At 39.0% G+C, this 12,841-nt stretch overlaps 1 protein-coding gene across 1 annotated transcript; it reads left to right on the plus strand.

Annotated features, from left to right (window-relative positions):
• The first annotated feature begins 1,796 nt into the window (after positions 1-1,796).
• krt62 (keratin 62) lies at positions 1,797-11,309 on the plus strand. The gene is made up of 9 exons (XM_002935730.3): positions 1,797-2,404; positions 2,625-2,848; positions 3,030-3,090; positions 4,738-4,833; positions 5,495-5,659; positions 6,114-6,239; positions 7,394-7,614; positions 9,256-9,287; positions 10,367-11,309. The coding sequence occupies exons 1-9, from the start codon at positions 1,877-1,879 to the stop codon at positions 10,624-10,626; spliced, it is 1,713 nt and encodes a 570-aa protein (XP_002935776.1). The 5' UTR covers positions 1,797-1,876; the 3' UTR covers positions 10,627-11,309.
• Positions 11,310-12,841: the final 1,532 nt, after the last annotated feature.

The raw sequence follows: 12,841 nt of genomic DNA on the forward strand, positions 1-12,841 counted from the left end.
CCATCTGCTGCTGCTCTTAAAGCCTTTGAACTTTCCGTTTTTGTGCCCCACTAAGGCATTTTCTGACATTTTTGACAAAAACTGTGTTACAGAAAACTGACAGGTGGCACGGGTCTATTTTTATTTATGCCTGGGAGCAGGAGAAGAAGCAGAAGAAGCAGCTTAGACAAACTTGTGGCAACTAGTCCATGGCAGCAGAGGCATGTATTAATGTCCATGCAGGAGAAGCAAGCGAAGGAAGAAGGAAGGATTACTGTATTACTAAAAGCACTAACTCTAATTACTGCTGTGTTATAAACAAATTTGACAAGGCATTCAAAACCTATCCAATAGACAAAGTGGCTGCCTGGCTTTAGGTCCATGCATGCAGCAGGACATGGCAGCTTGAGGTTGTGGCAGTTGCAGCCAAATTAAATTAGTCTGGCCTTAGTGGCTTACATCCAACAGGGGCCCATTTCACTCGCACATTTCAGTTTGGGTGAATGTGAGAGAAGTAAATAAAAATGGGCTATAGAACACATACAGATGAATAACAGGTTGGCATACAAGCAATATATGTAGGTGAAGACTTGAAGCAAATCAGAGTAAAGGAATTATTATAGGTTAGTACCCCTGCTCGTTCCCCCACTTCCCAAATTTCTTAAAAAAAAATAACAGATTCATAAAAACTGCTATAAAATCCCTCTACACTCTCTGCAAATGTTCCAGGAATATTCATTACATCATATATACACAATCACCCTAAATTCTGCCTGAATGGCTTCCGTACTAGGCCACAGTCCTAAATTTGGGAACTTGTGCATAACCCGAGCCATAGCAAATTATGTAAATAGTAAACAAGTATTATTATTATTATACCTGTGCCAGGTTAGACTCAAGGAGCATGGAGGGTGTTCTTCACCAATAAAGAGGTTAGAATCAGGCCATGTAGCCAGTTTACTGCATGAATGGAATTCTTTTATCGGCAGCATTTCTAAAACCAAACCAATCACATCTGATTGGCAGGGTCCCTGATTTTGAAAATCCATACCATCTTAGTATTATTTCCCTGGGTATTATTAGTCCCCCTGCTAATAAAATCATGGTACATGTGCAGAAGCAAAAGAGATACAGGTTTACTCTAAGCAGAAACTCCTGCAGGCCGGCAGTCAACATGGGGCTCCCAAACAGCCAATCGCAGCGCTTATTTTGCACCTGAAAATTATTTGTACCTGTACCTGAACTGAAAATATTTACAGTCACAGTTATGTGTTTCCTGTAGTTGATATTGTCACAATGGGTCACTGAATTATTGGCTTAAAAGGAAAGGAATATTAAAGCAAATACTGAAGCATACGGGTACAGCTGGCACCCCTGATACAAATCTGATTCGTCTCTATATGCTCTGTTGTTATATTACTTACAGCATTGTTTTTAGAGTCAGCAGTAGGCTAAATTATGCTCTTAAATGTACAACATTTGAATGCACATATCAAGCCCCCTGGACTAAGAACATTCTAATTTTCTTTTTATGAAAAGATGTAGAAATTGTAGAGAATAGCTATGTAGACCACATTTTCCAGGGAGAAGAATGCATACGGCACTGTGTTTCTGGTTCTTACTTGTTAATTTATTTTCACCTGCTCGTTTTCAAAGATCTGTCTTTACACCATTAATGCTGGAAGCGTTAATGTCATTCCTGAAATTTTATTTAAAAAAAAATATTGCCTTCTGGGCAGATTGTGTATAATTATCTTGTAAATTGATCTCCTTGCACTACTGCAGACCACGCAGCACAAGTATATAAGAGGAGCTGCTAAATCTCAAATACAGAGGGGTTCTGTCTCCTTCACTTTCTGTTTCTGTACAATAACTTCAATTTTCTTTTCAACCCAAAATGAGTCATTATAAGCAGTTTAGTGTTCGATCTGTTGCAACCTCAGGCAAGCCGGGCTTCAGCTCATTTTCTGTGTCTAAAAGTGGTGGAGGTTTTGGAGGTTCTTCAGGAGGGGGTAGCTTTGGTAGCAGAAGTCTTTACAGTGTGGGGTCTAGGAAAGTCAGTTCCGTTGGCTCTGCAAGTGGAGGTGGCTTTGGATTTGCAGCAGGTGGTTTTGGTGGAAGAGGTTTTGGTGGTGGAGTAGGTGGAGGAGCTTTTGGAGGGGCTGGCGGTGGTGCCTTCGGAGGAGCTGGCGGTGGTGCCTTTGGAGGAGCTGGCGGTGGTGGCTTTGGAGGAGCTGGATTTGGAGGCTTTGGAGGTGCTGGCTTTCCTGGTGGACCATCAGTTGGTATTCAAGAAGTCACAGTCAACCAAAGTCTCTTGGCACCACTGAACCTGGAAATTGATCCAACTATACAGAAAGTTCGACTGGAGGAGAGAGAACAAATTAAAACTCTGAACAACAAATTTGCTTCCTTTATTGACAAGGTAACTTTTTATACAATATTGTACAGTTTTATATCTTTATTTCTTTGCATACATAAAGGTTGGTAAATGTATTACTGGTCTGCACTAACCTCCAAACCAATTTGGTCTCCAGTTGTTCTCTTTAATTATTACATGCCATAGAGATTTAATCATTCACATTCAGTATGTAGATTCATTAATTAGCACTAATGTTTCATATTTATAATTTCCTCTATGTTAGGTCCGGTTCCTTGAACAACAGAATAAGGTACTTGAAACTAAATGGAGCTTATTGCAAGAGCAAGGAGGCCAAGTAAAGGGGTCAAGAAAAAACAACATTGACCCTATTTTTGACGCCTATATCAACAGCCTCAAGAGGCAACTGGATGCTCTGCAAAATGATAAACTACGGCTTGATGGGGAGTTAAGGAATATGCAAGACTTGGTTGATGATTTTAAAAACAAGTAAGTAATGTTCATAATAATTTGATGCTATGATCCTACATCTACAAGAGGGTCTGGTTCATTATTTGAGCTATGTCAGTGTCCAGGGAGTGGCTGTGTGGCAAATGCACTTGAGCTGTACTAGTGAAATGGGAGTGAGTGTGGTGCACACCTTTATTAACTACTTTATTTATTTTGGTAGATACGAAGATGAAATTAATAAGAGAACATCAGCTGAAAACGAGTTTGTTGTTATTAAGAAGGTAAGGTTATAGGAAATGTAAAAATGTTAAAAAAAATTTAAATATATAGAAAATTGCTTCATTTAAGTAATCTATTAAGTGTATGTATCTGGTTCTAGAATAGTTCTAAAAAGATAAAAAAAATCCTGGCTTTGTTTGTATATATCATGTGAATTATCTGCATTTCATAAAATGAATATTGGGCCCAAGTAAATGTTCTCCTAACTGTATACTGTCCCATATAAATACATATATAAGTAGGGAACAGGAGGGGGGACGCCTATGTGCCTCCCCCATGAATACAGCAAACCCGAATGGAGATAGAGATGTATTCATGCATTCAGTTTAGAAAGTGCAAAGCAGAATGTAAGTGCAAAAAAAACCAGGGCAGTTTGCACTTTTTTTGCACTTTGCACCCTGCCCTGCAATAGGTTTGTTATAGAGTCACAAGTTAAAATGAGTGGTCAGATATTTCCAAAGAAATGCTTGATTATCAATATCTTTATCACTCACTGTACTGCTTCATAGCTGCCCTGCCATCTGTTCATTTTCCATCAGACAAAAGCCAAACAGATACAATAGCTAATGAACACACTCTCTCCCAAAAATGGCAGAACCATCATATTAATCAACTACAGAAGCTGTGGAAATTATTTCCATAAAAAGAGTGTATGCTCTTCTGACATTGCTTAGTTTATCATAACAAACATTTGGAGAAGGAGTAACACCAAAGGAGGATGGAACAGAGACATGATAATGCCTGCCAACATTCTCTACTGGGATCCATTCCCTATGAAAGTACAAATACTCCTGTGGATAAACTTTTAGAATGAGACTGATAACTGAGAGCATAACACAGACTCTAAAACCATAAAATCTGCTATATGTACAGCATTTAATTTCTTAAGGATACTGTGTTATGTCCCAGTTTGACTGTGGTGATAACAAGATAACAACAGTACTATGGTGTACAGAAATGAGAATTTAGCTTATGAGGATATTAAAAGTCACCTCGGAGTTCCATGACCTGTATAAAAGTACTCAACCTTCTGCCTTGTGCTTATATGGTCATGGAATTCCTCCTTGACTTATAATATCCCTATATTTTACACTAGGGGGTACTTTATTCACTATATAATATTCTGCTATGAATATTCTGTATGCTGTAATCTGATGTCATTTGTATCACATTTCTCACTGAAAACTGTATATTATAGAAAAATAAGAAAATAATAAAAATAATGAACCCCTTTTGTAAAATATGAGGATATCTGAAATCACCAAGAAGTTCCATGACCTTATGAAAACACTCACCCATATGGCGATGAGTTATAATCTGCTTTATATTTCACAATAGGGGGTACATTAACTTCTGTATAAACTATGTTTGGTAATGGCCTGAGTTAGACACAGTGCTTTATGTCTCTTATATTATAAGAAATGTACCCCTACTTTACGTAATGGAACTCCATGATCTGTATAATGACTGGTGATGGAATTCCTGCTTACTTCTAATATCCTTATATTATACTAGAAGGGTACCTTATCCCCTTATCTCCTATATACATATAACAAAAAATGATCAGGGTTTTCACTTGTTCTATAAGTAAGTGCTTCACCATCCCATGTTGTACTTGACTTGATTTTTGCATTACTTGCATCTCTCAGGATGTGGATGCTGCTTACATGGGCAAGGTGGAGCTGGAAGCCAAAGTAGATGCTCTGACAGATGAACTCAACTTCCTGAGGACCTTCTTTGAAGCTGTAATATATGTTTATCTTTATTTAAACAAAACAGTAATTAGGGATTCACAAAACAACCACAGTTCCACAGCCGAGTATTATTGAATAACCTGATTCAGTAGAAAGGAACAACATGATCAGTATGACAGGACTGTGCATTCTGTGATCATATAGGGTTAACTGACAACCATTTAATGACTATGTTAAGATAGAATAATATTCCCACTTGTTTAACATGCCTGCAAAATAGATATTTGTAGAAAGCAGGTTGGGGCTAGACACGAAGGGGGCCTGTTTAATGAAAAAAGACTGTGACAGCCAAAGGTTGGGGGAAATTACATAAATCAGTAATATACACCCTCAAGCTCTTGTTTAAAAAGTAAAAACCAGGAGTTCAGCAAATGCTGCTTTCTATAGCAATTACATTTACAAATAACTAAAGCACTAAAAAAGTTTCAATACATTCACATCGGAAAGTTGCTTTTTTTTTTATTAGGCAAAAAATTATTATTGGGGTTGACATGTCCTTTAAAGAAACCTTTGGTTAATAATGGAATGCTTGTAGTTGCAGTTAATGTAATATATATTAACTAGGCTATATTAGGTGCATATTATATATTATTATATTATATATATTATATGTAGGCTATTGGCTACTAACAGAGTGCAATGTGTGCTTTAGGAACTGGGTGAGTTGCAGGCTCAGATCTCTGACACCTCTGTTGTCCTGTCCATGGACAATAACCGAGCTTTGGATCTGGAAAGCATCATCGCTGAGGTGAAGTCTCAGTATGAAGACATAGCGAAGAAGAGCAGAGCTGAAGCTGAATCTGTTTACCAAGGCAAGGTAAGGACAACCAGCTTACCTTTGATACTAGAGATAAGCCGACTGATTTACAGGATAACTGCCTCATAATGGAAGCTAGACTCTAATTTTTTAAATCCACAAATTTTTGGACATTGTAATGCAGTGAAATAATTGCAATTTATGAACTTTGTATAGACCTATATATTTATATTAGGCCAGTTGTCCCTTAAGTTTAGTTAGCCTAGTTTGGCTTCCATTACCTTCTGTGCTGCAATACTGCTTGACTTTCTTCATACAGTATCATGCAATAAGAAGATAAAGCAGAAGCGGGTAGTAGAAAAGAGACAATCTCAAACAGAGATGTACATTGTTTTTCTATCACACATACTTGTCATGTTATTTAGTTAACAGGCCAAATGGCTAACTTTGATATTAACATTAATCCAAATAATGTCTAGGAGACAAGAAGTAAATTGGGACATTATTTCGTTAGGTTCAAGAGTTGCAGGCATCTGCAGGTGAACAAGGAGATGTTCTGCGCAACACGAAGAGTGAGATCTCTGAGCTCAACCGCAAATCCCAGAGACTGAAAGCTGAAATTGAAAATGTCAAGAAACAGGTGAGACATTGGCTTGGGTTTAGAGAATGTGGATTTATAATCCAACAGAGAATAGCACTGGCACCTATAGTAAATCTCAGGGTAGTGCATAAGACATACCTGCAATGTTGTTGTTGTTTTTTATTATTATAATTTGAGTCTATCTATTGCACTATTATAACATGTCAATATATATATATATATAAATTCTAAACATTGATGAAGATATAATTTCAAAGTGCTTTGTTGATATCACTAAACTCAACATGAAGTGTAAAGGTAACTCAGCTCAGATCTTCAAACAAGAACCACCAGAATTTCTTAGCTTTTGTCCCAAAGTAAGGAGTTCTTAAAATGGGAAGAGTTACTACACAGCAATATAAATTAATCGCAGTAGTTAATAGGGTAGAGAAACATTACCATAGGACCCTGGGCTCTATCTAGTACATCTGCTTTGGCTTCTGGGTAGTTTCTCCATTGATCCCAACCCAAAAGTTACAAAAATGAAAGCACAAAAAAAATTGTTTAATATTATAGGCAATATTAATGCAAGACAGTTTAAATAGCTCAACATAGTAACTGTCAACATAGTAACATTGTAACTATGGGCAACTGTGAGAGGTCTCCATCTACGGATTGATAAGGATGTGTAGTAATGTGTAAGATGTGTCTTTGTCTTTGTCTAAGACCTTTGTCAAGATGATCTAGACAAAGGTCTTAGACAAAGACCAAAACGTTGACCTGTCTACAGTGTTTTATGGATAAATAAAGGTATTTTTTTCAAAAGATCCCTGTGTGCACAACTTTTTCAGAATTTTGTGTGTTAATGCCTTTTTGGTACTGCCTGGGTCAATCGTTGAAATTTTGGGAGGGCAGAAGTCTTTTCGATTGCTATATATATATGCATGCAGAATGTACATTAGCATTTGCAGGGGAAACCAGCTAGAATGGGAAATAGCCTCTATAACTAGGCCTGGAATAATCCATTTGCATCCCCCTTTTATATTGGTGTCATGATTATTTTTGTAGCTATGCTTGTTAGCGAACAGTTATTGTGCTCTTATTTTAGCTTTTGACACTAATTATAGTGAGTATTTACTTTGTAGATTTGCTTTCAGGTCTGATGAACATAAACAACCAATATGTTTACAGCAATATCTTTGTGCTTTATCCAGATCGCCAAGCTGCAAGCATCTATAACTGAAGCGGAGGAGCGTGGGGATCTTGTTCTGAAAGATGCTCAGTCGAAACTCGCCGAGCTGGAGGCTGCTCTGCAAAAGGTTAAGCAGGACATGGCTCGCCAGCTTCGGGAATACCAGGAACTCATGAATGTGAAACTGGCTCTGGATGTTGAAATTGCTACTTACAGAAAACTGCTGGAAGGAGAAGAATTCAGGTAGGCGTTTCCAGCCAAAGCCATAAATCATAAATTCAGTGTATCTGGCTTAGCAGTCGGAAACCTATTTCATGTCTTAGAATATAGTGATGGTTGAGCTATCAAGCATGTTAGCTTGGGTTTCTTTTGCATGTCAGAGGGTAAGTACAAAGGGCATTGGCAATTTTTTAGGATAAAGTGATAGACAATGATACTATATGAATGTTATGCTTCTATAGACAAACACTGGTGCCACACAAAATAAGAATGGACTGTCTTTTGTATTAGGTATCCACAATATAAAAGCTCTTCTAAACATGGGAAAAGTATGGGAATAGCACAGGCTGTAAAACTTGCTCCCCTCAATTTTTGCTTCCTAGAAACCCACAACAATCACTAATTTGCCTTGATCAATGTAGTGGAAAACAGTGGAGTAAATGCCTGGGTGTCACCGGTTACTGTACTGAAGAAAATATGTGTGCCTACATTAGGAAATATGTTCCTTAGCTATAACTTTGATGTTTTATAGATTACAAGTCTGGAAATGAATCCCTAATAACTGTTTAATTGGGAGCTAGCAAGCAAAGCATTTAGTTCTGTAATTTACAGTAGTGGAGACAGATAATGTCATGTCACATTGATGATATTACTGGTTACCATGGAAAGCTATGGGCAAACAGGTAATTCTTCTGTGACTTAATAGGATCTTGCTACTCATGTATTTATATGAATACAGAGGGGACAGAAGCACCTGTATTTCACGTGACAAATTTATGAAGCAACCAAATTGTGTGAATCGTCACTAACTCCTCGGCTTTATCAGTTCCCTTTCAACTTTTTTGACAGCAAGGCGTCTGTTCTCATAACATCATTGATATCATCTATCTTTCTATGAATATTGCATGTATGCGGAATAATTTTGTATATGCATCATTCATTTTTACAAAAATCACTGACAATGAGTTGGTTGGGAATGATATCATACAATGATGCAATAAGGAGATGAATTCTCAGCTGCGCCCACTATAGTCTGATTCATCCACAGCTTGCAAACAATGTGAAATGATTAAAAAATGTGAAAAGGTGTGCCAGTTGCACAAATCACAGCTCCTGCCTCCCCTAATATAATTCTGCCACTTAGCCAAAGGTGAGTAGGAAGGTGTCTCCGCTCACAGTAGATACTTTGTGCCTTTAGCTAAGCACTGCTAAACACTGTATTGTAAACAAGACAGCAGACCCCAATGGCTGGTCAAACAATATATATTTTATTTTTATTATTAATGGAATAATATGCCCTATTTCTATACAGGATGCATATTCATGTCATGAATGCAAAGCTAAGGTTATTAGACAAAATATTAAAGTTACTTGCTATAATCTATCCATATAATGCTTGAAAAGTGCAACATTTGTGCAGGTCTAGCAACCCATAGCAACCAATCTGATTCTTCCTTTGTTACAGGTCCCTATAAGAATGGTAATAATCTTTCTAAGGATAAAGCCTTAATTTGCTTAACATTTCTGTTAGGAAAAGCTTGCAGCCACCAACCTGAATTATAAACTGCTCTACTATTAACAAACTTTTTAGTCAACCTATGGTATATGTTTCTCATCATTTGGTTCTTAAATTGTACTAATTTCTTTTCATTCCCATTTTTTCAGGCTTAATTCAGATGTCAATAATGTCAGCATTTGTAAGTATTTTCTGTATGTTTTCATTTCAATAAGTCCTAACATAACTATGGGGTATATAACATTGGTGACAAACATCACCGGTGGTGTTGCCCATAGCAACCAATCAGATCTTTGCTTTTGTTTTCTAACTTGTAGGTGACTGTTAAAATCTAATTGCTGATTGGTTGCTATGAGCAACATCACTAGTGATGTTTGTCTCCAATGTTAATAAATACGCCCCCATGTGTTTTGTCATGTAGTCTTGTCAGTCAATGGGTGTTCCTGTTGCTTATACATATTTCAGGACAATGTGTGCCACAGCATAATACTGGGTGCAGTGGTACCAATGGGCTCAGGGCAAAGATCTCATTGGTGGGTCCCCGTTCCAATAAATTTATGATAGTGTTGCCCAAGCAGATGAACCAGGATGTAATAAGGCAGGCAATAAAAACATGGTCCGAGTTTACCAAAGCAGAATTGAGGTCCAGTTGCACCTCCCTGAATTAACAGCCATGGGAGCAGATAAACCATAATTACAAAATAAAAAACAAAATAAAACATGAAAAATTCAGTCTTTTAAAGAGATTGTATAACTGTTGTGCTCAGTTAGTGGATTAAAACGAGGGGTCTGGCATTTCAGCAGGATGTTGTCAAAAGTTATAGCAGATGAAAGGTCTGTCAGGACCCCCTGTCCTATTTGGCCCAGGGCAAATACCCCTTTTGCCCATTTAGTAAAGGGCCTTGGCCATACTAATATAGACCTGGTTATTTTTTAACACAGCATTGGGTTTATCACCTAAAATGCAAGGCTTGCTTCAATTCTAGTTAACCATATCAATAGATATAGCAGTTTTTTTATTTGAAAGCAAACATTGGTTGATTGGTTTGCTGGAGCAAACTTCAAGGCTATCACCCCAAAAGTGCCCCTTTTTAACTACAAGGAGCCACACCATAATCACAGGTGGAAGGTTAGACCAACATGCCAATGTAGATGCAATATGTTTATAGGAACCTACAAAGCTACAAAAGAAGTGCCTCTTGCAATAATAGAAAGATTTGTTTATGCAACTGTTAATGTTCTGCTTTGTTTGTTTCATAGCTGTCATTAGTTCTGGTGGCAAAAGTTCCCTAGGAGGAGGAGGTGGTGGATCTGGAGCAGGATTCGGCTTCGGAAGTGGTGGTGCTGCCTTTGGTGGAAGTGGAGGGGCTGCCTTTGGTGGAAGTGGTGGCGCTGCCTTTGGTGGCAGTGGCGTTTCCTTTGGCTCAGGAGGTGGTGGATTCAGCTCCTCAAGCTCCTCATTTGGTGGTGGTGTCGGCAGTGTGCGATATTCATCCAGTCAATCCAGCTACAGGAGTTAATTAAGCCAAGAAATTAGGCCAAAATCAGTGCCCAGAACACAAAATGCATTGCCTGCCTGTACAGATACTACTGTTCCTTCAGATTGCTGTAAACATTCTGTTCTGCAGATCCCATCCTCATGCCTTTCTCTTTCACTAAAACACACTAGTGGGGGGATGAGAAAGTAATCACTCTCCAACAGAAAGGGCTTTGGTGTAGCCATGTCTCCTACTGCCTTTCCTCAATAAGGTGCTCTCAGTCCATGCTTGTCCCTCAAGCAGTTCATTTTCTGTGCAGGAGAAACAGGAAAAGATCTACATTGATTTACAAAATAATAAAAAACCATAAAAATAACAAAAAACAATACAGTGAAATGCACATTTTTGGTACAATCTCTCCAAAAACTTTAGCTTTGTATGAAATTAGGTGTCAATTGCAATATAGGCATTAGCCTCATATGTGGCTCTAGTGCAACATTAATGCTTTATAAAGGTAAAACCATCAGTGCAGGTCCCTGCAGTGGCACAAATGGAAGCAAACATGAGCAGTCTTTATGAAGCAGTTGTTACCTTTTTTCTTACATTTGTACCAATTTGTGAACCCCCTCCACTAGGTGTTACTGTTATGTTTCTGTTAATGTGCACTGAGCTTAAGCAAAGCTGAAGTTGTAGCACAAATAAACAGAATCCTGTTGCAATATTAAGCTACTCTCTGATTTTTTTCTGTAATAGTGAAATTGTTTTGGGAATATGTATAAAAGTGTAAAAAGCTCCCAAGCCGCCAACCTTACTCAATCCCAGTAGCAAACACCATATTACATGGATATATTCTGGGGTATCTGCTGCTGCCTAGAGCAAGGTTCTTCTTGCCACCCCTGGTGAAGTGCCGCCTGAGGAAAGGTTTTTCAATTTGCCCCATGGCAGAAATGCAGTGAGAAAGATTGCACCAGATCTGGTACCTTATAGCAACCTATCTTCTGTCATAGCAGATGGGCAGAACCAAAGGAAACGCTACTGGCAGAAAGCAGGAAGACTGATGGATATACATTCCCCAGTACTCACCACAAGCATGAAATGTGTTTGAGCTTAAATTGCCTTTAAAGGTATATTATAAATAATTTCACTGATCACTGTACTTATTGGGTTCACTGCCAATTTTGGACATAGCCCTGTACGCTCTTTCTGCAGTAGTGACTGCTGGATCAATCCAATGGGGCTAGTTATAAATGAATTTGAGCATTTTTTAAGAGACTGTTATTGGTTTGAATGCAGGTGTCACTACACATTATATAAACTTGAGGGTAGAGAGAAGGACCAAGCTTGCGTGACAACTAGCCCTCACCAAAATACAAATTGCATATTACAGAAAGACAATGACAGACAGTAAGGCCCTTGACAGGCCCCACCAGAAGCAGCACATATATCAACCAGAGGGAGAATAGGCAAAACTAGTGAGAAGGAGGCTATGAGAGGAGAGTATAGAGGAGGATGAGGCACCATTGGAGAGACAAGGGTACATATATGTGAGGAGGAGACTAATCTCTGCTGTCTACAATGGGCACTTGGATATCCCTGCTTATCAATGCCTCATGTGCTCAAATTAATGAAAGCATTACCATGCTGCCAGTGCATAGCCATGTCCGTTTCCCAGTGACCACCTCACCTGTGGCACTGAAGAATGCTCTGACAGGAGACTGGCAGAGGTGCAAGCTTCCAGAGCTTATGGTTCTGGCCACTGGTTGAGCCTCGACACCAAGAAATCCATGGGGTCACCATCAGTATGCATGGTGTCTGCACATCCACAGACCCCTATGTTGTCAGTCACCAAATTCTTTAGCAGCTGTTGGTGGAGTCTTCGGCTGCTGCTGCCTTTTGATGCTCAAAGAAACCTCTCCACACATCCCTAAGATCACCGCCTCTACCCACACTTCTGCTGCTGCCTGGCTGGATGTGTGGAGTAGTGGAGGCCTGAGAAGTGGCAGGCTGGGGAAAGGCCCCCACCAGATTAGAACACAGAGCCCTCTTCAACTGTTCCCTATTCCCCTCTCTCTCTGACTGGGTTCAAGGAACTCCCCCAGCTTGTCCTTTCACCGTGGGTCAAGCATGGTGGCCACCCAGTATTCTTCCCAGTATTTGATGGAACAGATACAGGGATCACTCCTGTGTCATCTCTGCATAAGGGCAGCCACCTAGAAGAAGTGCTCCTGACTACCCTCTGGATCCACCAAGTCATCTC

Source organism: Xenopus tropicalis, chromosome 2 (assembly GCF_000004195.4).
Source record: "Xenopus tropicalis strain Nigerian chromosome 2, UCB_Xtro_10.0, whole genome shotgun sequence".
Lineage (NCBI taxonomy): Eukaryota > Metazoa > Chordata > Amphibia > Anura > Pipidae > Xenopus > Xenopus tropicalis.